This window comes from Cnephaeus nilssonii, assembly GCF_951640355.1.
Source record: "Cnephaeus nilssonii genome assembly, chromosome: 13".
Taxonomy (NCBI): domain Eukaryota; kingdom Metazoa; phylum Chordata; class Mammalia; order Chiroptera; family Vespertilionidae; genus Cnephaeus; species Cnephaeus nilssonii.
Window position 1 is genome coordinate 51784414 of NC_137084.1, and position 27093 is coordinate 51811506.

The 27093-nt window shown below is 39.9% G+C and overlaps 1 protein-coding gene across 21 annotated transcripts in view; it reads right to left on the reverse strand.

The window, feature by feature from the left end:
* DLG2 (discs large MAGUK scaffold protein 2) overlaps positions 1 to 27093 on the reverse strand; it is a gene marked incomplete at its 5' end in the record, with an annotated part of 1931014 nt that overhangs the window by 15306 nt on the left and 1888615 nt on the right. For 10 of the 21 annotated variants that reach the window (XM_079787299.1, XM_079787298.1, XM_079787290.1 and 7 more), the window contains 3 exons: positions 3262 to 3363; positions 4279 to 4329; positions 14735 to 14780. In XM_079787299.1, the coding sequence (XP_079643425.1) occupies positions 3262 to 3363; positions 4279 to 4329; positions 14735 to 14780 (199 nt within the window). Of the gene's footprint in view, positions 1 to 3261; positions 3364 to 4278; positions 4330 to 11561; positions 11604 to 14734; positions 14781 to 15605; positions 15706 to 27093 lie in introns of all 21 variants that reach the window. The other 11 variants (XM_079787289.1, XM_079787307.1, XM_079787308.1 and 8 more) reach the window with 3 other exon arrangements.

Genomic DNA, 27093 nt, shown 5'->3' on the forward strand with positions numbered 1-27093 from the left:
TATAGCATCACAATAAAATATTATGGGACAAGCAATTAAGCAAGAAAATGTGTCATATAACCAGGTTAAAAAAAAAAAGGACATACAGTAGAAATATATTCAGGAATTTAAAAATATATAAAATTAGATCATCACAGTTTAGGTGGGACTGAAAGTCATCAACTATAATTGTGGCTAGAGGTGGCTAAATTCTTTGGAAGAGGAGAAGAGCAAACAATTATCAATATCAATAAAAAATGTTAATATATTTCCAATCTTCGACTTAGCTACTGTATTTCTAGGAATCTATATTAAAAATTGCCAAAACATAAAATTTTATCTTAAAAGATGTTCCATTATACCAGTTTATAAATTATAAATAACTTTAACATTAAATTACAATTCCAAAATAGTGAAAAGCAGAGAAAACCCAAAATACCCATAAATGAAGATGCTTAATTATGGCATAGTAAAAATTCAAAATATTTATATAAAGTCTATATATATAAAAGGCTAATATGATAAGTGTTCCTCCGACTGTCCAACTGGTTGCTATGACGTGCATTGACCACCAAGGGGCAGACGCTCAACGCAGGAGCTGCTGTGACGTGCACTGGCTATTTACAAAGGAACAGCACTGTGGACCTGGCGCCCACAAAGCAACACTCAGCTTCACCCAAGTGGGACACAGGCCCTGCCATCACCTGGAGTGACAGCCCACCACATCACAGCCACACTGCCGAGACCCCATGGTGCAAAATGTGGCCCACAGCCCAGCCCAGAAACGGTTGCTGTGGGCGCCAGGTAATGACGTCATGTAGCAACGCTCGGCTTCCTCTCCCTAGCGACTAGCCTCCTTGGGAGTTTCTTCAGCCCAGAAACATGACTTACTTTATAGTTAGGTGGAAACATTTTACACTTTAACCAAATGTCTGTGAAGCATTTTCCCATGCCTCATCTTATTTGATCCTCACAGAAGTCCTGGAGTAGGTAGATAGGAGACTCTGTAGAATCCTATTTTCTTTTCATTAGCCAGAAAACGGAGATTTAGAAAGTTTAGAAACTTGACCTGACTGAAAAGAAGTAAGAAATGGTGGACCTTGAAAATGACTTCAGGTTTTCTCACTGAGCAGAATAGTCAAACACTGCTGCAGTTAAATATTTTACCCTTTGTTCTCCCTGTGTGATCTACAATGATAACCTGCTTCATGTTGATATTTACTGCTGTTAACTACCTGAAAGAGAAGTTGGGGTGCTTCACTGGGCTGGAAAAAGTTTAGCTAAATCAGAAAGCAGGCCTAATTAAGCAAGTTTATCTATATATATAAAGCTCTCGCTGGTGTCAGTCGTTCGCGTGTGTTTCTATCTGTCATGTCGATCGTGAATTTGGTTGACACTTATAGAGAAAAGGTGAATAGCAATATTAAAATATTTCTTCTAATTTCCTTTCAATGTGCACAAATTTGTTCACTGGGTCTCTAGTTTTAATGTTAAATAAAAAACACTATTTTCTTTTCATTAGCCAGAAAACGGAGATTTAGAAAGTTTAGAAACTTGACCCGACTGAACAGCCAGGTCCACAGTGCTGTTCCTTTGTAAATAGCCAGTGCACGTCACAGCAGCTCCTGCGTTGAGCGTCTGCCCCTTGGTGGTATATATCTAATATATATCCAACCACAGGAGAAAATGCTCATATAGAAAGAATGAATAGATGAAAAATATTAACAGTGATGTTATTTTTGGATACTGTGTAGGATTCTATATGTTTTTATTTTCTTGTTTAACTCTATTTTTAGCATTTCCAAGTTTTATACAATGAACATGTGTTTATTATCATTTTATAGTGCTACTAGAGGCCCAGTGCACGAATTCGTGCATAGGTGGGTTCCCTTGGCCTGGCCGGTGATCAGAGCCGATCAAGGCCGTCTTGCCCAGTCTTGATTGGGACTGATCGGGCTGGCCTGCTGCGGGGAGGGACCGCAGGTAGTTGGCTGTGGGAGCGCACTGACCACCAGGGGGCAGCTCCTGCTTTGAGCGTCTGGCCCCTGGTGGTCAGTGTGCATCATGGTGACCGGTTGACCGGTCCTTTGGTCGTAATGGTTGCTTAGGCTTTTATATATATAGATTAATTAAAAAAGAGTAAGAGAAGAGTGTGTGAGGTTGAGGAGAAAATGAAAATGATGCTTAAGGATTGTGTGTGTGTGTTTTTGTTTTTTTTCTTTCAAAATTGGAGGAACAAACTGGCAGTTGCTATAAGTGGTTTGACTTGATCATTTCTATGGAGAGTCTTTTTCAGGATAGATTCTATGGCAGGATCTCTCCCCAGAACCCTCACTGGGAACAGTTTTATGAGATATAGTCATCATTCTAGTTCCCTTCTGTTCATGTACTGCACACATACAATTCCTGCTATTCATATGCATTCCAGGTGACATGTGTAGTACTAAAATATATGAGAGATACTTCAAATCATAGAGCTTTAAAAATGTAGAGTGAGAAAGAAATATTTGTTGGGATCAGTTTTAAGAGCTCAATTAGTGAATCAACTAAAACTTTCTGGTGAGTTTGTCTACATACACAGAAGGCTTCCATGCATTAATTTGACAGTGAGAAAGAGATGGAAGTGAGTTGAGTAGGGAAAGTATGGTGGGTGGAAGGAGATAGTGCAGAGAGTATTTTACAGGGATACTCTCAGAGGGACCAGGACACCTGTTAGGTGTCCATGTGACAAAGTAGATTAAAGTCTATAATGGCCTGGAGGGGACATTAAAGTTTTATACACCTTCTTGTCTTCATCCTCTGAACACCTCGGAATAATTAACACACAGGGGAAGGCTATTTTATTTTATTTGTGAACTAATAGATGGCCTGAAGTCATCTTGAGGTGATTTTAACATAAGACTTTGTTTCTGACCTCTCTCATTCTATGGGAAAAGATGCTTCAGTGGCATTTCAATCAATCTATGAGAACATGCCGATGCCTATCAGTAATCCTTTGCTATTTTAAATGCTATCGCAATTACAAGGACAGGATCCATCCTGCCTTCTTGGGGAGCACAGTCAGTGTGGAGAACATATCATGCTCACTAAATAGAGACCAATACATAGCAAGATAGATGAAAAGCATTAGGCAGATAAAATTAAATAAGATGCATAGAAGGTAGGTAACTGATAATATCTGAGTCACCGGAGAGACTATTGGAGGAACAGAATTACGTTTTATCATGTCAAAGGGAGTCAAGCCTCCCTCTACTCCTCAGAGAAAAGAGAAGTGATACTTACGAGGCACACAGGAGCCAAATTTGTCAGGGAATTCAGATATCAAGTCGTCGTTGATCCGATCCTTCATGGGGCCCAGGATAATCACTGGCCGAGTATAGTTTACTGCAAAGAGGAAGAGGAAGAGGCAGATGAGGAGAGAGACATGGAAACGACTGTAAAATTGCCAAACAATAAGAATTGCCGAGGGCATTACTGCATTGGATAAATTGCCCATACAGCTCTGCACTGGGAAATTGACGTTTGACATGCAGCCTGTTTGTTTGCTGTGACTACTTTCTGGAATTTATTAACAGGGAAAAAGCAACCACAGTGTCTGTCAATGAAAAGAAGCATTTGGAGGGGTTTTGCTTGCTCTTAGGCTGTGCCTACACGATGTCAAAACAACTACTGCATTTAGTCAGCTCAGTGGGAGAAGAAAGATTCCAAAGCAGCTGTTTGGCCATTGTTTAGATAATGACTTTACAAAGTAATTGTTGGTAGTAACGGCAACTTGTGTTTTTATAATTTCTCCTCCTCGGCTCAAAATGCCATTTATACTCTGTGGGGTTTTCCCCCATTCTCTTGTAGTGTGGGGTTAGAAAGAACTGTGAAGTTCATTGGGTACAACTCCTCATCTGATGCTTGCATTTTCTCTACAATCTCACAGCCTTTAGCTTCTGTCTGAATGCCTCCAGGAAAAGCAAAGGCAGGCTCCTGGAGCAGCCCACAGATGACCCGTAACCTAGGACAGGTCTGCTAGAAAGCCCTTCTCAATACTGAGTTGTCTTCAGTCTCTGGCAGACTTTATCCAGTGCTATAGGTGGGGCTCCATTAAGGACCACTCATCTGGAGGGGCTGCTCCCTCCTCCGTGGTCAGCAGTGTGTGTTGGTGATAGGGCAAAAGAGAGAGCATGTGGTCTGGGACAGCCGAGCATTAAGCAGAGTTTATTTTCCTCATTCCTTCACTCTTTCCCTCCTATAATGGTGTCACCTGTTGTGGCCTGGAATTCAGGAATCAGAACATGCAGGGAAACTTACTTTCCTGCCTTGAGACAGGCTCGTAAGAAAGAATGAAGTCTTCTTGCCCTCCTGAGAAGAGAAGAAAGGAAATGTACAGTGGACTAACAACCAGTCATATACTACAGCTACAAGCACTGCTCTGAAGCACAGGAAACAGGCACAGTTCAGGGTTCATTTTCCTTACTATCTCTTCCGAATGATTCCAAAACTCCCTTCATCCACATAAAACTGTTGAGCACTATCACAGTGTCAGGTTACCGGTGGCCATGCCTCCAGGTAACGAATGGAGGCCAGTTGTCCGCAGCTCATCAGGGCAGTGACGTCTGAGGCTGCCTTTCGTCTGACACTGAGCAGTGGAGCGCCCTGGCCTCTACACCCAGCATCACTACTTAAAACAGGATCGTCTAGTTAAAAAACAGGCTCCATCCAATAGCTGGCTGCTTACATTATCAGAATTTCGGGACCTTTTATTTCACCTTCTATTTTATTTCCCAAAGAAGCACACTATTCAAAAGCAAGTGTCTGCTTGCTTCATTTATGATGCAAAAACTTCCTCAGCCTATATTACAGGACACTGAAAATTTTACTCTAATGTTAATTCATCAGGAAAATGCTGATTCAATCAAGAAGGTTAAAAAATTAAAGAGTCCCCTAAGTCCTTGGTGATAATTGCCATTAAATCTAGCCGTGAAACTCTGGGAAAAGAACTAAGAAAGACAATGTAGCAAAAGTGTCAGCCCCTCACTGTCATTTGCCACAAGCCTCCTGATTCATGGTGGGCCTCAAATATTTTTTTCAATCAACTATTTTATCCAGTTGATGACCTGGTCATGAGATTAGGCTGATTCAGCTGCAAACCCAGAAGGGTCTGCTCTTTTATTTGCGTTAGGCCGGGGTAACTATCCTTTGATGGGAAGTAGTTTAGGGCTGTTGAAAAGGGCTTCCTGTCTGTTGTTCTACAGAGGAGGTAGTTTTTCCTGAAACCAAAAGGCAATGAATCTTACTGCTTTATCTCCCCATCACTCCTCAAACACTGTCTGTCTGTAAACACCACATGTTCCTCCTTCAAAAGCCATACCACCAGACCAGGTGAGTTCATTTCATAAAAGGAGTTCATAGCACAGACAGTTGCAGACTGACAACAGATTTGGGGAAATTAAGCAAGTATGTGGATAAAGCTGTGAAATACAGATGTCTTCCCTAGAGATTGGGTAGGTGGGGTTGGGTAGGGGTGTCTTACATTTATAAGCATGAGAGATGGCCCTGGCCTAAGTCATACTTAGTTCACCCTTAAGCAGGGCCCATTCTCAGAATGGCACTGCTAGGTCAACCTATTTCCTAAAGGCATGGAGAGTGGGCCTGATGTTCTTTCTAAGTGGCATCTACTCATAGCTTCCCTAGAAGTCTTCAGGGCACATTCCCACATCTGGAAAGGGGTTTGGTATGTGAGGAGTCAGATTCACATTATTTTAAAATTCAGGAAAAATGATTCATTTTAATAAATAAAACTATTGACATTTAGAGAGGTGAGGCAAAAAAAAAAAGTGATTGGTTCCCAGTTATCTAAAGTCTGAGAGATAGAGGTCATAGGAATTCAAAATACAGGTGTAAAATGGTTGGGGGAAAGTATAGCTTTGGGAATAGAAGCATGGCAGACTTAGAGCTAATGTTAGACTATTTTTACAGGGAAATTTAGGTGGAATGATTAAAATGTGAAAGAATACTAACTATTGTATAACAAAAGTTTTAAACATCAGGTGATATTTATGTCTAGCCACTAGACTGGGAACTCCATAAAGGCAAGGAGTAGGTTTCATTTACTACTGTGTCCCCAGCCCTTAACATAATGGTGTCAATAAATTTGCATTCTGATTTCAGTGGTAGAAAACAGGATGAGTAATGAGGCCAGAGGTAGGTTCTACTTTGTGTTTCTATGGGCTTTCCCTTTGGGAAGTGTGGTTTTCTCTCAATGAATGTAACATGTTATGTTCCCATAGGAATCTCTTTCCAGTGGTCTTGTAAATCATTCTAAATAATGTATTTGGTGTCAGTCTGTATAATTTGTGATTCAGAAAACTAGGTCAAAGCAACCTAGCTTTGATTAATTTTGTTAGATCTGTAGTTCTTTGTTTATCAGTTGCTTTTTGGTTTACTGTCTAACTTATACCGGGCACTGCTTCTTGTTCAGAATAGTAAGACCAGCAGTGGCAACATCCCTATGTCCAGGCCCATCTCAATTCTAATGACCCTGCTACAGTCAGGTGTTATGTAAAGGAAGTTTCTAGGGAAGCTATGGTGGCTGGTATCACAAAATAGCTGTGAATTCAGCACCTTAAACCAATGTTCACTTTCATGTTCAAGAATGAAAAGCCCTATGGGTAATGGAAAGAAGACTAAGAGGCAGAGGGGAAAAAAGTCACAGCAATGAAGGAAAGATAATCCATGTGTGTATGGCACTTCCCAGGCTATAAAGGGCTTTCACAGCCATTTCTTTTATGGTAGGTGCTCTGATGATAACCCATTTTATAGATGAAGTAGCGGAGGGTAAGATATAATGGGGCCTGCTTTCTCAGCTAGTAAGTAGTGGAGTCAATATTAAAAATCACATCTTTTTTGACTCCTTGTTGAGTATATGACTGTCTCAAAAAGGCAAGAAATGTAGAATTCTCTGGGGGCTGGGATATAGGAGCAGACCTTACCAATGAGCAAAGAATGGGTGGCAGAGATAGGCGCTGAACTGGGTCAGAGTCACTGAGAGGCCACCTGTAAACACCACCTATAAACACCAACTCTTTAAAAAAAAAAAGGCTGCTGTGTTATCTCCATAAAATTGTCTTTCGTAGGTAGTTTTTCTATTTTTTGTTCCGGAGGTGTTGGCACTTGGGAAAAACAGCCAACAAAAGAGTACCAACTGTTACTTGGTCTTGTTTTTGCAACTGCATGGCTGAGAGTGGGAGAGCAACAGTGCTGTGTGGGGGCATCTGCAGCTGCAGGAAACAGCTTTTGTAACAATCTCCATGGAACACCTGGTGTTTGAACTGGAAGCAAGTCACAATAAGAGGGACTTGGAGTTAGACCTTGATATGCACTTATGATAGAGAAAAGCAAGTTGATGTTCTTTTGGAATTTTTGGAAACTAGAAAAGAGAGAGGAGGGAAGAGAAGAGCAGGGGTAGTGCATTTAATATTCTAAGTTTAGTGTTTAGTGCCTCCATTTGATGATTGTTAAGAATAAATTAGGTTCTTAGAGTCATAGAATGTTAGTGTTAAGGAAGGGTTTGAAGTTCATGTGGTTCATAGATGGCAAGTATGTAGCACATGATGCCACTCCCCCATCCCATGTCCTTGACCGGCATCACAATGGGCCATTGCCTGAATTACTGCAGAGCCTTAAGTTGGCCTCAATACTTTCAGGACAACTCTTCAGGCAGACATTACCAAATGGTCAGAGTTGTAATCTTGATTAAAATCTACTTGCCATCTCTGTTTGAAACCAAACTACCCATTTTACATAGGAGAGGACAAAGGTTCAAAGACACTGAGTGATTTCTTCCAGATCACATAGTGAATCTCCATGGGATGTTCAGAAGGATTAAATCAGTTATTGTACTATATAGGGGCTTTACATCAGGCTTAGAACATGGTTAATGCTGTATAAATGTTGCTGCTTATATTAATTTGATAGATGGGATGGTTGAAATGTTCCAGATAAAACATGAAGAGGCCTGGATTACAAACTGTAGGGGAGAGTGGGAATGTATGGGATTCAGATTTAAAATGCCTTGGTTGGACCTGCAGTGCCACCATGTCAGTGAGGGACATTGCCTCTTGGAGCTTCAGCTTCCTCATCCATAAAATGGAATAGTACTACAAGATGCATCTCATAGTTTTGTTGTAGAAATCAAATGAGAAAGTACATATAATGAACAATTGCTTTATGAAGGCTAAAGAACTGGAGGAAATATAAGGGCAATATTTGGGACATGAAGCAAAGGACAAGAATATGGACATCATTTTGACTGATTCCAATGGAAAAGTCTTGGGTCTCCTCATCTGCCCCTCAACTTCACTCAGTTCATTTCTTTAAGCTTCTAATTTTAAAAATTCTACTTAGCTGATGAGCACCAATGGGTTAGAAGGATAATCATCAGCTCCCCATATCCATAATGACATAAGAGCTTTACTGAGCTTTGAGGAAGGCAGTCTTCAGCTGTAGAGATTGGGAAGTCTCCATTACACCTGCATGGCCTTCACTGCATCCCAATACAAGGGCAATTGAAAACGAAGCTACAAAACAACCACAAACACAGCCAGCACTGTACTACTTTGTTGACAGACTGAAATCTGAAATTAGTCCATAATTAAGATAGTTCTGAGGTGGCATTTTGCATAATTAGACAGTGTGCTCTATAATTATCTGCATTTGGTTGGTGCTCAATATAGTTGGACTTAGAAATAAAATTATTCTATAATGATTGAGGTGGTGCAGCAAAGCTCTGAGCTATTTATTAAAATTTGAGGTTTGTTTAAATGTGTGTGTGTGTGTGTGTGCGCGCGCGCGTGTGTATGTCTGTCTCAGGAATGTATGAGGCTTTTAAGTAAGGTTGTTACAATCTGTAACTCCAGGATGCAGTGTGAATGGTGCAACCTGGGTCTTTGCTTCTAACTGCTGATTAAAAGCCATTTTGTCTCCAGAGTGGACATGGAATGATTCTAAGGGTAGAAAATAATACCTGAACATCAGTGGAAAAACGGTCTTTTTAGTATTTGTTTACTCTGCTATTTATGAAACATAAGGTGGTCATAACTACAGCAAAAGCCAGGAATTCAATAGAAAGTGCAGCCTATTTTGATTTTAAAATGGCACTTTCTGAAAACTATGTCTGTCCCAAGCCTGTGTGCCTTTTTTCATGCCACTGCCCTACCTGGAAGGTTTCTTCCTAAACTTATCTGGCTGGTAAGCACCTCTTTTTTTCCAAAGCTCAGTTTAAAGTCACTTCCTCTTTGAAATGACAGTCTTGGCTAGACGTTTACCCTAGAAACTGACACACTTGGTGCATTTGTTATTTATTGCTCTCTCTCTCTCTCCTACTATATGGGTCCTGAGCTCCAGAGTTGGTTGAGATTCATACTGGGTCTCATGGTGCCTCTGAAGAGAGAGCGACCTACAGTAGATGCTGAATAAATAAATTAATATTCCTCTGTGATTCCTCATGTTTTCATCCTGGAGAAAGAAAAATCATTTACTCCTCCTATCTCTGAAAAAGGCTCTTCTTACTTTTGTTCATTTGTAAAGAAAGCAATCGGAGAGGCTGACCTTCTATAACCTCAGATGAGACCCAAATCAATCTAGATTATTAGACTCCATATTTGCTCTACTAATATCATAGAGTCCAGTTCCAACTCTTCTCTCTTCTCAGAGATAATTCAAGCTGCTTCCAAATGTTTCCTTTATTCATTCAGTTAATATTTATGTGCACCTACTATCTGAGAGTGAAAGGAATTATGTGATGCCATCTTGGAGCATTACTATCAAAATTTGTCAAGCAGCCAAAAGCCTTGGCCCAATTTTTAAAAGTCAATGATTCTAGGAAGAACATTCCCAGCTCTGAAAGAGAAAAGAGGGGTCTCTACAATACACTAAAAAGATTCCTAGAGGAAAAAAGCAGTTCTTGTATATACTTTCCATACAAAGGATTAAAAAAAACAAGGTGTGATCTCCTTTCTATACCTATGTCTACAGGATGGAAGCACAACACTTAAAAATTGGAAACTGAACAGCAAAGAAAGTAGGGCCATGAAATCTGACAAATGATATATTTCCTTATCCTAAATTGAGGGAACCTCAGGTGTCAGGAAGAAAAATCTTTGGTCACTTCTTCTTGGCCTGGATTCTTTGTTTTGAATCAAATGAAGAGAGTGGGGAGGCAAATGTTTCTCCAAGTTGGGATAATTGTAAAATTGTAAGAATAGGAAGATTGTAACAAGGTTAAGGACCAAATTGAGGACTAGAACTCACTGATTCCTTCATTCATAAGACTTGTCACTTTGTTGAGGAAGAAAATTAGGTGGTTCTAAAATTTGTCTGATCAACGGTATCTCATCACAATATTTTTATTTTATTTTATCCCGTGGTGTGTTTTGTCTCCCTCCTCTGGCCTTGACCCCATCTGTCACCTTTCCTCTTTTGTGCTTTTTTCTATCTGGTTCTCCAAAGCCTTTCTCAAAATCCAAATTAAATTTGTCATATTCCAAGAACACTGTGTGGCATCTATCTCAAAAAACAAAGGCATGGTTTTGTAAAGTACCATACTCTGGTGATAAAAAACAGAACCGACCCAACAAAATCTATTCTAGTTTTCCATTAATACACTATTCAAGGAAAAAAAGCCCAACCAATTTCTGTCTTGGTAGCTGTGGGTCATATGTATTGGGCCCGCAGTTTTCTAATATCCTCACCAACTGCTTTTTGAGTAACCCATTTCAGTAAGGAGTACCAAGAAATACTGCAGAAATTGTAAAAATCCCAGTTAAGGTTATGTACCTATGTTAGTCACCAAAAACCAGTAAGTATGTGGTAAGAAACCACAAGAACGGATCAAAAGGATGTGCTCGGTGTTTGGTGAATTTTTTTTATACACTAAGCAAATGGCTTGAGGTAACCAAATAAAGACCAGAAATAACTTTTAAGTAGTTACCTACCTTTTCAGTTAAGCTTTCTGATCCAAGATTTGTTCACTTAAAGAAAAAATGTGAGTTCCTTCAACATTAAAGGATGAAACTTTTTCATCACTTCCCAACCATCAAACACATAATGTTAGATGTCTCTTAATATCTACCTTAAAATTGTACTCAAGGAGAGAAGAGATATAAAAGGTTCATGCTCAATTTAAAAGGAACACTGTAATTTAGAAAGATTTCACTTGTAAAGGGGACCAGGAACAGAAAGGAGAAGGACCATAAAACCATGACTTTCAACCCTCATACAGAGAGTTTAAATTATTTGGGGATGGGGGGTGGGGCAGAATGTCAAAATCCACCAGGTTGAACTTTCCCCCACCTTCTCTGGGAGAATTGCTTCATAGGCCAGTCCACTGGGGTTGGAACTGCTTGCATTAATCACACGAGTCCACCGGGGGCCCTAGTGTCTTTTGTATCTTTCCACATCAAAGGATGATTTCATTTCAAGCCATTTGCTTTGGGTGAAGATGAAAACAACAACAGCACAAATCTGAAATGACCACCACAGGCAATGGGGGCAATTGCAAAGGAAAAAAGCCACAAACCAAAGCAATAACTTACGGTAGCTACTTTCGCTATCGCTGGCATTAGAAGAAGCATGTTCTGCAAGAACAGCACAGCAAATTAAAGAGATACCAAGCATTGGCAAGCAGCCAGAACTTAAAGGCACAATCTCATGCACGGCAACTAGAAATGGGAGCAAAAGGCAAGTAAAAGGCCACAGAGGAGACTGCATTAAGGAAACGCAGATAAGATAAAAAAGATGAAAACTTTATCTCCGTTTTACAGAAAACTACTACTTGATTGCTGTGTCTTTTTTTTTTTAAGGAAAGTATCTTTAATTACAAAAAATGTATAATGTCAAGCGAAGCACTTTCCCTTTTATAAATACTTTGACCCATTCCTATAGGTCTGATTTTCCAGATTTGTGTTATTGGGTGTCTCAGCTGGATGTCTCTTGACTATAAATTCAGGGGTTTCTAAACTGGCAGTTTTCTTGCAGGCTTTTGGTTCTCAATTTTAGCCTCTAGGTATTTTGTAGGAATATTGCATTTCAAATTGCCAATTGATCCCTGGAGTCCTTTGGATTTTATTTCTGTTTCAATACTTCCTAAACTAATTCTCAGGTCGAAAAGGGATTGCTGGAGATCTTCCCTGCTTCAGAGAGTGAATAGAAAATCTTGGAGGAAGAAATGAGTCACTGAAAAATGATTCATGAATTAGTTCTATAATTCCTTGTTTTCATTTTAAGATTCTTCTTTGGATAGTTATTAGTTTCTGGAAGGATGAAACCGGCAGGAGTTAAGTGAGCTGATACCAAGCAGGTCCTGGAATGAAGGATATTTTGAATTCATGTTGAATGACTTGCTTATACAGTGATATTTAATTTTAAAAAAAGTTTACCTCACATAACAGGGATGTTAAAGCCAGAATTAGAGCTTTTATTTCCAAAATCATATCCTTCATCTGTACTGTGTATTAAATTATAGAAGACTGCTTTGTATATCAGTTAAGTTAAATGAAGAATATGTGACTATTTGATTTCTGAAGCTTATTAATAATAACTTTAGCTATTTAAATAGTGATAACTATTGCACATTTTTAGAAAAAGGAAAAGAATACATAACATTATTCTCTAATGGTAAAGATGTACTTAAAAGTATTTGATATAGATTCTTGTCAATTGAATGGATTAGTTTTATTTAGCTTGAGGTATAACTGACAAATAAAATTGTAATACCTTTAAAGTACATAATGCAATTATACATATATAAACACTGTGAAATGATTCCTCTGATTGAGTTATTTAGCGCATCCAGGATGGATTAGTTTGAGCATGAAGCGAATAAAAATCAAAGTATAGGTTAAAGTCACGTGAATCATTTCTCTTTGTTTTAATGTATGACCAGCACTGCATTGCTAATTTAGACAGCGCAGAGGGGCACTAGGGAAAGCAGTGTGGATGAATCAGTTTCTGTTACTGAAAAAAGCCAGGGCATGCGCCCAACAATGGTTTATCTTAATGTACATGATTATTTTAAGTACTTTGAATTGGGAAAAAGGGTTTTTTTTTTTTTTTTACCAAGCTCACTTATCTCCTGCCTATTTCATTCTTTTTGTTTGCTTCTGCTTTTTACTTCTAAAATAAGTTAGAATGAAGCTACACTATCTATGGAGAAATTTAGGACCATGCAGTGTTTTATTTAACAATCTCAGCATCAAGACATTGTATAACAGAATTTTTGTAGGTAAAAGGAAATGAAAAATGTGTTCCAGCTAAAGTTCAAATTAGGGCTAACAAAAGCATTAATTGGCAAATTGAAATCTGTTCAGTTTTTTAGAGTAAGAAAACATTTGCACATTCTACATTTAAAAGGGCATCACTCATATTTTTGACACTATAGCAACTACTTATTAGTGATGTTCATTTATTAGCAATACATTGGAATGTTTTCTTCCCCCCATTCCCCCCAATGGAAAATTTAGAACCTCTCTCTGGTGGTACTTGATGCTATCCAGATAATGTTAAAATTAATATTTGAATTTCAGCTGTTAATTCAAGAAAAATTTCATGACCTGTTCCCTATAGAGACTCAAAGATAAAGTTTTCATCTTTAAGGAGATCAGTAGTTTATTCTTGATCAGATTTTGTTTTCTGTATATGTAACTAAAAAGAAAAAATCCAAAGTAACAATTTGAAGGATGAAGGGTATCATTAGGCAGGGTTATATAAACAGCTCTTGAAAACAAAGTTCAGCTCAATGCTATTTTGTTTTATACAAATGAAATGATCAGCTTCTAAAAATATTGCTTATAGCTATTAAATTAAAACAAAAACGAACAAAAATTAAACATGTGATACAGTTGCAAAAGACACAAAACTCTGTTCTTATTTCACTGGTGCCTACACAATGAAGTTAGTATAAAAGAAAGAAAAATCACAGCATAGTGTATTAATATACAAGATTATTTGTTATTGCTTAGTGCAGTGAGACACAGATAAAGGCATTAATAACGAAATGATTTAAAGGTTTAATATATTTAGTTTTCCACTATAAAATGAAGACCTGTTATGTAACACAGCTAATACATCACTAATAGAACAACATATTAACACGTCTAAAACTTTTATCATACAAACATTTCAAGCAGGACCACTGAAAGTCAGAAAAAAAAAGCAACGTTAATAACAAAGAATTAGTCATGGAAGATCAAATAGCTTAATATTTACATTTTGAGAATGCATGTTCCTTTTGACTATAAAATAGCTCCTTTACTAATAGCCAAGTACAACCCAATTATCAAATTTGGCAAGGTCTGGGTGAAAAGGCAGAAGAAAGGACATACAGTACATTTCTGCCTTCCTGTTCTAGAACATTTAGCTTGCCCTTTCCCTCAACATGGCTCCTTGCTCTCTGGGAGGAATTAGCCTGCAGAGCAAGCGATGCCATAGTTGGCAGCAGGACCATGTTGGTCATATCACACGGTCAGAAAGGGAAGGTGTGAATCGCAACAGAAGTTACAGTGCCTGACACACTTGGCTTTTAAATGCTGACATGCAGAACAAAACGGTTGAAAGTTACTTTGTAGGAGCATTCACAGCTACGTAACAAATAAAACTCGTATCTTGTGCATGCTAGGAGTAGAAGGCCCTCAAGTAAAGGAACAAAAGCCAAACTCAAAAGGAAGGGAAAAGAAAAGGAAAGTTACAGTGACCATTCCTGGGAACTTACTCAGAGTCTTTGTTCCATAACCGTCGTCACCTAATCCGGGGATGTCCTGCATGGAAGTCCCCAGAGAGAGCAATGAGAGAGGAAGAACAGCCGCGGAAGAGGAAGGAAGAAGTCAGTGGAGTTGAAATGGATACTACCATGACAGACCGCGTTGCCTAAGCAATCTGGATCCCAATCTCTCTTATTTTGAAACAGCTTTCGCCCCAAACTCCCTGGGCTGAGATGCAAGAATTTGTAAAATAACTCAAAAGGTTTAAGCAGAAGATTGTTACAAAAAAGAGAAAGATTCAGTGGAAGACATTTTTTGCCCATTGTCCACATTGCCACAAAAATATACCACTGAGAGCAGTGATTTACTCCACCTTTCATGACCAATTCTTAGATTTCATGCCCACCAATACAAGCTCACTGCTCAGTAGGAGTTTAGTATTCGTTTGCAGTGAAAGAGTAAACAAATGATCAATATAGGGAATTTAATCACTTCCAATTAGCTAGCATTCCAAAAAAATGCACGTGGCAATGGGATCCAATATTTCAGTCCAGAATAGAATTCATCTCCAGCCCTAGAGAGTTGCATGATAGAAAAGGCAAACCAGACCCAGTCCTGGTCACAGATAAATGCTCTATGGAAGCGAAGTCCCAGCTTCCTCAAGTCCCTCTCCAATGCCTCCTGCAAAGAAGAGCCACTCTTAAGGGAAGGATCCAGACTGCAGCCAAACACTGGTCACAGTAGTAAGCCCTGACCTGCCTGCCTGCTGTGTTTGTTTGCCTAGGCGTGTGGCGTGGGGGAGCCTACATCATGCGTGTTGCCGGTGAAGGATTTTTTTCTCTCTTGTGTTGCAGGTGACATTCTCTTTGAGAAACTACTTACGTTCAGGATCACTGGTTTCCTGCTCACTCTGCTCCTTGTTCTTGTAGAATGGGAATTTTCGTGAAAAGATGAAGCTCTTTTTACGCTTGTCATTGAATGACTGTGAAGGAGAAAAGGCATGGGGCAAAAACAGGGGACGTCTAATTGTTGTCACACTCATGCTGACAAAACAACTAGTTTGTAAAAGCAGAGAGAGCTGTAGTGACGCAAGGGGTTAGTCTAAAAAGGTGCCAGCAGGTCCCTAAAGGCAGATTTTACTTTCAAGGAGTGTAAATTCTGAGTGATGACACCTTGGAAAAGTTGTAACCTAATGAAAAAACCGGTTATAGCTGAATGATGATAGAAAGAGTATTGAATTGGCAGCAGAAGACCTAGAGTCTCTGTCCAGCTCTATGACTTGCCAATCCATCACCTTAGACTGAACCTCTCTGAACCTCAGTATCTTCTTCATCAACATAATGCGGACAATGAGAGAAGCTCTTAAGTTGTGAGACTCATGTAAGACAGTGGAAATGTAAAGTGCTATACAAATGTCATCTTTATCATTATCGTTGGGTGGAAAAGATTTTATTAGGACACTAGACACATAGATGTCTAGATGTCTTTTTAAATAACTTGAATTTGAATTACTTTAACTTAGATTTAATTAAAACCACACAGAAAAGTATATAGATTTATGACATATGATAATCATAGCTGTTTCACACAGATATATAGTTATAGTATAACATTTTTATTCATAAGTGATTTTAAAGATAATTAAGCCCAAGCCTTCATTTGTAGACAGGGGGGCCAGAGGCACAGAGAGGTTGAGTCTCTTGCCAATATCACAGAGCTAGCTGGTGACGCAGTCAACCCAAATCTGTTAAAATTGTTTCTAAAGAGGTATCAACTCGATATTCACTCAAGCAAGGGAGTTATCACAGCTACTTATCTATATTCTGATAAGATAAAAAGTCATTGAAGAAAGGCTGTCCTTCAAAATGTAAACCACTCTAGTAGCTTAAATGAGGTTGGATTAAAAATAATAATTTATACCTATACTAGAACTTATTTATTCAGGTGACTCTCAGATGCTTGCCTAGAAGACTCCTTGAAGATTTTTCATTTATTCCCATCATTGCTATTATGTAAATGCTTTCTGGGGTTCTTCTTTGGGAAATGGGCTCACAGTCGTTTTATAAGCTATAAACCACATAAGTCTTAGTAAGTTCACTTATCATTTAAAAAAATATGTTTTGCCAGCTTGACTGCCATTCTTACTTGACTGATTTGGCTCTGAGGGTCACTCTCCAAGGAACATGACATATTACCATATAGATATTGCAGGGAATGTAATAGACTCTGAGGGTAATTCAACAAGAAGTGTTCTAAATCAGTCTTCTCAATGGCAGCTGGTAGGAATAAACCTACATAGAGCCAGCAAGGCGACTGCTTGGAAGAAAAGCACTTGTTTATATGCATGTATTTGGGTCCATTGGTATGAGTCAATCTGGGTCTTTACAGATTTGAAGCTTGAGAAAATGGTGTAAATAACTTCTTTTCCTTGTATATGCATGCACTTCTACATCAACATACGTTTTGGTCATCATGTTCATTTAGGAAACATGAAAGTACTAAAATGTTGGTGCTGTCAGTTAGTGAGTCATTCATTACTTTTTCAGTTACCAGAAACTTTCACCAAAGTCGGGGGAGCTTAATTTTATGTATCATTAAGAAGGCTTGAAGAAAAACATTAAATCAAATATTTAGTAATTTCTGAAATTAAGGGACATATTTTATACTTAATATTCTAGAACCAGAAATATTCTCAGGGGACAAAAAGAAGTATCACTTCAGAATTTATTACTCTGTTGACAGCACTTAGGTTCAATATGGTTTTATCATAATTTGTAATTGAGAATTGGTGTCCAAAGACAAGGCTGGGAACTACGCCCCCTCCTCCACCCCCCAATTTTTCCAGCTAAAAAAATGGTAAGTTCTTAAAGGAACATTAAATATTCTTGCATCACTCCAGTTTCATGCCACTTTTACATTTCAAGCATATTTAAACTTCAGTGACTGAAAATAAAAGAAAAAAATATCATGTAAGAATTAATGACACGTGACATTGCAAGATATGTTAGACATTTAACTTCAACATTATGGATGACTTGTCATGCAAAAAAAAATTTTTTACAAATTTTCATGCAAATACAAAACAATGCCAAGATGAGTAAAGCCTGGGGTTAAAATGTAGACACAGATGGACAATGAAGAAAGCCTTGAGAGACAATATGGGGCCACGTGCAAACCACATCTTTTAAAGTGTCTCATGGGGTCAAAGGAAAATGAACATGTGCTGCCTGTGATTAATTCTTTTATCTTTTCATAGCAGGGGCTGTAATGTGTTAACATTTCCCAAGTATCAAAATGTTGTGTATCATGAGTCATCTGATTGGGACATAATATTTAGCACCACACTTGTAAAAGAACAGAAAATACATAACAATTCCTCAAAAATAAAATCATCTAACATAGTCTTATTACCCAAAGCCATTTTGTGTTGGAGTTAAAGAAAAGTAATGGAATCATTGGTGGTTACATTTATGGACACAAAATCAAATCACAACTTTAGTTCACACAGGTTTAAAAGTCACACATTTAGGGTCTTATTTCAACATTTCAACTGTAAGAGGTTATATGTGGTTTATGATGTTCTACCACTATTTTTTATTAGACATGTTCAATGCCATTATATAAGCTTTTTGTTGCTGTTAGATTTTCTTTAAATTTAGAAAAGGAAAATCTTTTATACCAGTGTTAGGTGAGAATAATAAATTAGCACTTTTACTAGTTACAGAACACATGGCTCTAAAGCAATTGAAGGCTGGTTTACAGCGCTGTCAGTCATACCTGATCAAGGTAAATTGTTTCTCTCTACATTACAGTATCTTAAATCCCCATCCATTACTTTCATGGGAGGAAACTTTTTTGAATAGAGATTTTAAAAATACCAATTACATGTGGCAAGTTGGCATATCTAAGAATTCCATTTTGGAATTTGAGCTGAATTATTGAGTTCTTATGAACAAAAGTGATAAAACAACAACAGCTAGTGTTTACTGAGCAACTATTATGTGCCAGCATTGGTTGTAAAGCTCTACATGTGCTAACCTCCACACTAACTTTATGAGGTTGGTACCTCATATTATTCTCATATTACAAAAGAGGAAACTGAAGTTTACAAATCTTCTGTTACTTGCCCAGAGTCACACAGTCAGTGAGCAGTGAAGTCAGGATCTGAATTTGCCAATATTTGTTGTTCTTATGAGGAAAATGAGGTTCTGTAACTAGAGCCTGTTTCAAGTTTATATTTAATATCATTTGTCTTTATATTTAAAAGCTTTTGTCTTTCTTAAGTGATAACATTATCTGTCATCATTCCCACAGCTTCCTTGCTTGGCAATGCTTTTTTTTAAATCCATCGGATGCTATTGCTTCAATAATATCTTTGTGGTTTGCCCTGCTACAATTTTTGAATACCCATTTATGTTTTTCAGAGCTCTGTCCTTTGTACTTATAATAATATATAAAAAAAGTATTACAATGGGACAGGCTATGAACAGGATTGAAGGTAGGGAATTATGGGAGTGGGAAGTGACAACTAGTGGTTAGGGTGTTTATTTTAGGGGAGATAGAATGTTTTAAAATTAGATTGCAATGATGGGTGCATAACCCTATGAATATACTAAAAACAATGAGTTGTGCACTTTAGGTGGGTAAATTGTATACTGTGTGAATTATGTCTCAATAAAGCTATTAATAGAATCCCCAAACAAAATGGAACCCCTCTGCTAAACTCTACACCACGGGATGAGAGGAAACAATCACAGCATGTCTTCAATTTTATTTGGTGTAAATATTTTTTTATCTTTAATTGAATGAGAGGAACCCCCTCCTCCAACCCTTGCAATCAATCCGATACACATGCCTTGTTTATCTGATTCTGTTGTATCTCTGTGAAATGAATACCTTTCATGTTGTGACAGACATGAGAACACCTGTACCAGGACTCAGCATATTACATCACTGTCACTCAAGAATAAATTTCTAAATTGTTAAGTCAAATAGCATAAAATTGCCCAGCCTGACCCCAAGATATAATGGCATTCACAAACTGGCTTAAGATAAAATACACACTCACAAGTAACAAAAGGAAACAAAACCAAAAACTTCAAATTGCTACTTTTCCCACTCAAATCCCATGTCCTTAAGACATGTGAGTGAATTGACATACTTTAAACTTTCCCATCCAGAAAACTTTCTAACTCTGGGTATGTTTCAGTTTTCTTCTACCTTAACCAAGAGATCCAATTTAGCATCACCGAACAGTGGGAAAACTTCACACCATGTGCCTCCTGATGGGAAGTACTGAGAAACACACAATATAACTTACGTAGTATTCCTACCAAAGATGCACGAGTTGCAGCTAACCATGAAGAAATAATCAGGCAAATTAAAATTAAGAGACCACTCTTAAGATATCACAATGTCATGAGAAATATAAAAAGCTAAAGAACCATTCTAGATTAAAGGAGGTTAAGGACATAGGACAAATGGAATGCAATGTGTGGTTCTGGATCAGAACAAAAAATTCACAATTTCTAGAACTTCCTTTCATAATAAATTAGGGTGTATCTATATCTCCCCTCATATACAGGATGTCCCCCCAAAATGTATACACACTTTAACAGTTGATAGTTCAATTTTGAAAATAAAATGTATTTTAATAAACACTGCCTTTATAATTATTCAAAATATGTGTATACATTTCTTGGACACTATATATATTCTTATACAGAATGACAAAACAAGACTGATCATGAGTAGGTAATGGTTAAATTTGAGTAACAGGTACAAGAAGTTCAGAATTCTATTCTTTCTATATTTTTATGTTTGAATTTTTTCATAATAATGAAGTGTGATTCTCAGCTCACACACTAAAATTATCTAGAGATAGACTGCAGGCCTAAGTGTAAAAGCTCAAACTATAAAATTTATAGAAGAAACCATAGAATATATTTATAATCTGAGGTAGGCAAAGATTCCTTGGATAGAGCATAAAAGCACAGATAATAAGTTTAAAAAGTGGTAAATTCGATTTAATGAAAAAAAAAACAAACAAAAAACTTTTGCTTTTCAAAAAAGGTCATTAAGAAAATGACACCTCCAAAAAGGCAAGTCACAAATGAGAAACAATATTTATAATACATATATGTGACAAAAGATTTTTATTCAGAGTATTTAAAAACTGAATAAAAAGAAAAACATTCAATAAAAATGGACAAAAAACTTAAATACAACATATGATATGTATATGGCCAATCTATCTATATATATATATATAAAGCCAGCGACTGCAATGACCGGAACGACTTATGACCAATCGCTATGATGCCCACTGTGGCCAGTGAACCAGCCTGATCAGGGGGTGGGGCCCACTGGCCAATGTCCCGCAGCCCTTCCCCCCAGCCAGCCCCACTCTTATGGGCCCCCACCACCCTGATTGGCCCACAGCTGCTCCCCCCAGTCAGCCCCACCCCCTATGGGCCCTACTGCCCTGATTGGCCTGCAGTCATTCCCCCTGGCCGGACCCACCCTGATGGCCCTCTCACCTCAATAGGGGGCGGGGCCAGCCAGCCAACCTCCTGCAGCCCCTCCTCCCACCTGGCCCCACCCAAGATCGGCCCTCCCATCCCAATCAGTGGCAGGGAAGGCTGGCCAACCACTCATGGCCCCACTCCCAGGCCACTGGCCCCCAATTGGCCCCCAACCCCAATCAGGGCGGGCCAATCACCCATGGCCCCATCCCCAGCCGGCCTGGCCCTAATTGGGCCCCAATCAGGGCGGGCCAGCTGGCCAACCTCCCGCCATCTCTTCCTCCCAACAGGCCCAGTCCTGATCTGCTGCAAATACCCCACCTGTGCATAAATTTGTGCACTGGGCCTCTAGTAAACATATAAGAAACATCAGAGAAGTACAAATTAAATCCAATGCATGATACCACTTCATATCCACTGGAGTGGATAAAATGAAAAAGACTGACAATATCAGGTCTTGTAAGGATGTGAAGCAATTGCAACTCTCTTATAAACTCTTGGTGGGAATGCAAAATAGCCAGTTTGAAAAATAGTTTAGCAATTTTTTTATAAAGTTAAACCTATGATCGAAAAATTCACTCCTGAATATTTACTAGAGAAAAAAAAATATGTCTACAGAAAGGTGTATATAAGAATGTCCATAATTACTCACAACTGGAAGCTACTCCATCAACAGGTAAACTGACAAACTGTGGTATACTGTTACAGTGGAAAACTACTCAGCAATAACAAGAACTGAATTACTGATACACGCAACAACATGGATGAGTCTGAAAAGTATTATGCTAAGAGATAGAAGGCATACATAAAAGCACATTTATGTATGATTCCAATTATAATAAGTTCTGGAAGAGACAAAACTTAGCTATGGTGGTAGAAATCAAATCAGTGATTGAGGAGTTGAGAACTAAGTCATCCTTCCATGACACCTCCAAAAATATATTTCTAGCTTACCGTATTCTCCTAAATGTTATCTTCTATATTGCTATTTGGGGGGTGGCAGTTTTATAGAAACCTTTTCCCCTTTGTTCAAGAAGTTTCAATTGTAGAAGATAAATAAATCCCAGATACCAGGGCCTCTGCTTGGGTCACCAGGGGGCGTGGCTGGCCTGCAAACCACCACAGGCTCCTCGCCCAGGCCACCCCACACCCCAAGGGAACCTCCACCCTGATCCAGGACACCCTTCAGGGAAAACCAGCTGGACCCCACCTGTGCACCAGGCCTCTATCCTATCTAATAAAAGAGTAATATACAGATTGATCATCACTGCAACACACAATATAGCTGCCCCCATGTGGTCAAAGATCCTGTCCCCATGTGGACACAAGATGGCCACCACAAGATGGCCAGCAGGGGAGGGCAGTTGGGAGAGACCAGGCCTGCAAGGGAGGGCAGTTGGGGGCGATCAAGCCTGCAGGTGAGGGCAGTTAGGGGTGACCAAGCTGGCAGAGGAGGGAAGTTGGGGGCGACGAGGCCTGCAGGGAAGGGCAGTTGGGACGGACCCAGGCCTGCAGGGGAGAGCAGTTGGGGGGGACCAGGCCTGCAGGGGAGGGCAGTTAGGGGTGACCAGGCCTGCAGGGGAGGGCAGTTAGGGGCAAACAGGCTGGCAGGGGAGCAGTTAGGCATCAATCAGGCTGGCAGGGGAGTGGTTAGGGGGTGACCAGGCTGGCAGGCAGAAGCTGTTAGGGGCAATCAAGAAGGCAAGCAGGCGAGCAGTTGGGAGCCAGCAGTCCTGGATTGTGAGAGGAATGTCCGACTGCCCGTTTAGGCCCGATCTCACCAGGATAGGGCCTAAACGGGCAGTCGGACATCCCTCAAGGAGTCCCAGATTGGAGAGGGTGCAGGCTGGAGGGGTCCCAGATTGGAGAGAGTGCAGGTTGTAGGGGTCCCAGATTGGAGAGGGTGCAGGCTGGGCTGAGGGACACCCCCCCCCCCACCGTGCACGAATTTCGTGCACCGGGCCTCTAGTAATAATAATAATAATAATAGATAAAAATATGAACAATAAATGGCAACAAATACATAACTATCAATTGAATAAAAATAAAAATAAATGAACAAGAAATCCAATGAACAAAATAAACTGGTGAATAAAACAATCAGAGGCATGGAAACATTGAACAGATTGAGGGACGGGGGATGGGGAGTGGGAACAGAGTAATCAAAGATCTTACCTATTCACACAAACAGTAGGGTGGTGGGGCAAGAATTGGGTGGAGGGGTGTAATGGGGGGAAGAAGGGGACATCTGTAATACTCTAATAACAATAAAGATGAAAATAATTTATGAGAATGATATATTTAAGTTCAGGGCATTATATTCACACCGAGAAATTGATTGTCAAGTTGTCACTCCTGAGTAACTCAGAGGTATTGTGCCAGCATTACTCTAATCAATGGAAAAGGAAGACTTTGATTTTAACCATCATCTATTACTGTTGACTTGTATTCTCTAAATGGAAGATTTTTTCAAACTTGCTCCTGATTTTTTCTAATGAGATTGGGGGAGGGAGGATGCTATCATTTTGGAGAGAGGGCTTTGGCAGGCTACAATTAGGACGCATCTATTTGTTAAGATTCAAAGTATTCCAGCATGGATCTATGGACATGACCTCAAATTGGGAGAATGAAAGTACCAGAGAATCTGTTGCAGTGTGTATTGTACAACACATGTGTTTCTTCCACAGTTCATCCTGCCTTGCAAACTTGAAAATTTATGAGGTCACTGGAAAAAAAATTGAAATGGCTTTCTTCAAGTTCATTGTACCTTCATGCTGCTGCGAGCTACCAGGGTGGAGCGTTACACCTTTATTTATTAATTAATAAATTTATAATTTTTCATTGACACTTTATTTATTAATATATTTATTTATGGAACGCCTACTATGTCCTTTTATGTGCCAAGCCTTCTGCTGAGCCCTTAGCACTTTGGTCTTCATTCAAATAGATAATGTATTTGAGATTAGTGCTGGTAATGCATTCTAACAATGTGTCATTTTCTTTGTCAATTTGTGCAGCGTTTTGTGTGGTGGACTCTATAGGAAATTGCCAGGCTATGTGATTCAAATTATTGCGTCATAATTCTAGAACTATCCTTCAGTTCATTATTAAGCCACAAAATACTATAGCTTATACAACAACCCATAGAATAAGAAAACAATGATAACAAAAAAGAAGCAAAAGTCCAAAATCGTCATTCCCTACACCTTCCTCATTTTCAAGGTATGCTCATCATTGGGACATGTTAGAAATTGCATGAGGGGTGGGATGGGTGAAGGTGGAAGAGGGTTTACTAGTATGGGGAATAAATGGTGATAGGGAAAAAAAATAAAATAAAGGGAAAAATTCCCATGAGTTAGATAGAGAAATGGGGATCAGAATAGTTGAGTGGATGAGGTGTTGGTCACTGTCAATTTCTTCATTTCTAAAGTTAACGATTTTTATATCTTCCTTTCCTTTGTTTTTTTTAAACTCATGAACGCTGGGGAGCACCCTAAAGACAGACCCCCACTTTGAGTTTGTAAATTTTTAAAAAAATATATGTTTTTATTGATTTTAGAGAGAGGACAGGAGAGGGAGAGATAGAAACATCAATGAGAAGAAACATCAACATTGATTGGCTGCCTCCTGCACACCCCCTGCTGGGGATCAAGCTCACAACCCCGGCCCTGACCAGGAATTGAATTGTGACCTCCTGGTTCATAGGTTGTTGCTTAAACACTGAGCCACACTGGCTGGGCCTTTCCTTTCCTTTTAATTGTGATTTTCTGCAATTCAAAGGTTCTTGTCAATGCCTAAGGGCAAGATGTGGCTCTCAGCACAACTGGCACAGTAGGGACAGCAGCAGACACCAGCAGGAAAAGCTCTGGGCCTCACAGACAGAAGTCCAACCAGCTTATAGGTGTTGGGCAAGAAGAATGCCTTTCAGGAGCCAGAAGAGTCAACAAAGGTACACAGGCGGCTAAGAATCAGATGAGGAGAATGGGGGAACTGGGGTTCCAGTGTGACATGGGCAAGCCACCTCACATCTCGTGCCTGTTTCTCCGTCTGTAAAACAAGGTGCTTAGACCAGCTGATCTCGGAGGTTTCTTTCATTTCTATCATTCTCAAATTCTGAAATCTCTTTCAAGGTCAGTTTTTAAAAACGCCCCTCCTTTCTATTTTAGCATTCTCTAAATGCATTGATAATTGAGAGGGTTCTTTTATATCTACTAGAGGCCCGGTGCACGAAATTCGTGCACGGAGGAGGGTTGTCCCTCAGCCCAGCCTGTACCCTCTCCAATATGGGACCCCTTGAGGGATGTCCGACTGCCCGTTTAGGCCCGATCCCAGGACAGTCGGACATCCCTCTCACAATCCAGGACTGCTGGCTCCCAACTGCTTGCCTGCCTGCCTTCCTGATTGCCCCTAACCACTTCTGCCTGCCAGCCTGATCACCCCCTAACCACTCCCATGCCAGCCTGTTTGCCCCCAACTTCCCTCCTCTGCCAGCCTGGTCACCCCTAACTGCTCTCTCCTGCAGGGTTGATCACCTCCAACTGCCCTCCCTTGCAGGCTTGATCCCTCTCAACTGCCCTCCCTTGCAGGCCGGGTGCCTCCCAACTGCCCTCTCCTGCTGGCCATCTTGTGGTGGCCATCTTGTGTCCACATGGGGGAAGGATCTTTGACCACATGGGGGCAGCTATATTGTGTGTTGCAGTGATGATCAATCTGCATATTACTCTTTTATTAGATACGATAGAGGCCTGGTACAGGGGTGGGGGCCAGCTGGTTTGCCCTGAAGGGCGTCCCAGATCAGGTGGGGGTTCTCTTGGGGTGTGGGGCGGCCTGAGAGAGGGGCCTGTGGTGGTTTGCAGGCCGGCCACGCCCCCTGGCAACTCAAGTGGAGGCCCTGGTATCTGGAATTTATTTTCCTTCTACAATTGAAACTTTGTAGCCTGGAGCGGAGCCAAGCCTAGGGCTCCCTCCGAGGCCAGCAGCCATTTGTGTTGGGGTTATAATTGAAACTTTGTTGTCTTAAGCCGGTGGGCCCGGCCAGGGTGTGCGGAAAGCTTTGCTTCCCCTGTTGCTGGCGGCAACCCTGGCCTGCTCTCTCAAGCTCCATTCTGCCGCCATTTGTTTGAATTTGTTTACCTTCTATAATTGAAACTTTGTAGCTTGAGTGGAGGCTTAGGCCTGGCCAGGGCAGGCGGAAAGCTTGGCTTCCTCTGTTAACTAGGAAACCTTGCTCTCTGTGGCTGTAGCCATCTTGGTTTGGGTTAATTTGCATGCTCGCTCTGATTGGATGGTGGGCGTGGCTTGTGGGTGTGTTGGAGGTATGGTCAATTTGCATATTTGTCTATTATTAGATAGGATGTTTTTTCCCCTCCAAAATCCAGAGTTTGACAAAATAGTTGATAATATCCAAACCTTAATGAAATCCCATCTTAATGATCTTTAATGAACCTTAATTGAATATCTACCAGGTTAGGCTTCTTTGACTATTATAGTCCTTTCCCACCTCATCCCTCACAGTTACCCAGTTTGAGATTTAAAATTTCCTCATTGCCTTATTGATGTTAGCTGTTTTTGTTTGTTTCATCTTCAGCCTACCTCTGTACCAACATCTTGTCTTACAATTTTCTTTTGCACTTCCCATAGTGCCCTAGAGCAGTGGTCGGCAAACCACGGCTCGCGAGCCACATGCGGCTCTTTGGCCCATTGAGTGTGGCTCTTCCACAAAATACCACGTGCGGGCGCACACGTACAGTGCGATTGAAACTTCGTGGCCCATGTGCAGAAGTCGGTTTTCAGCCTGGGCGAGTCTATTTTGAAGAAGTGGCGTTAGAACACTCAAGGGACCAAAG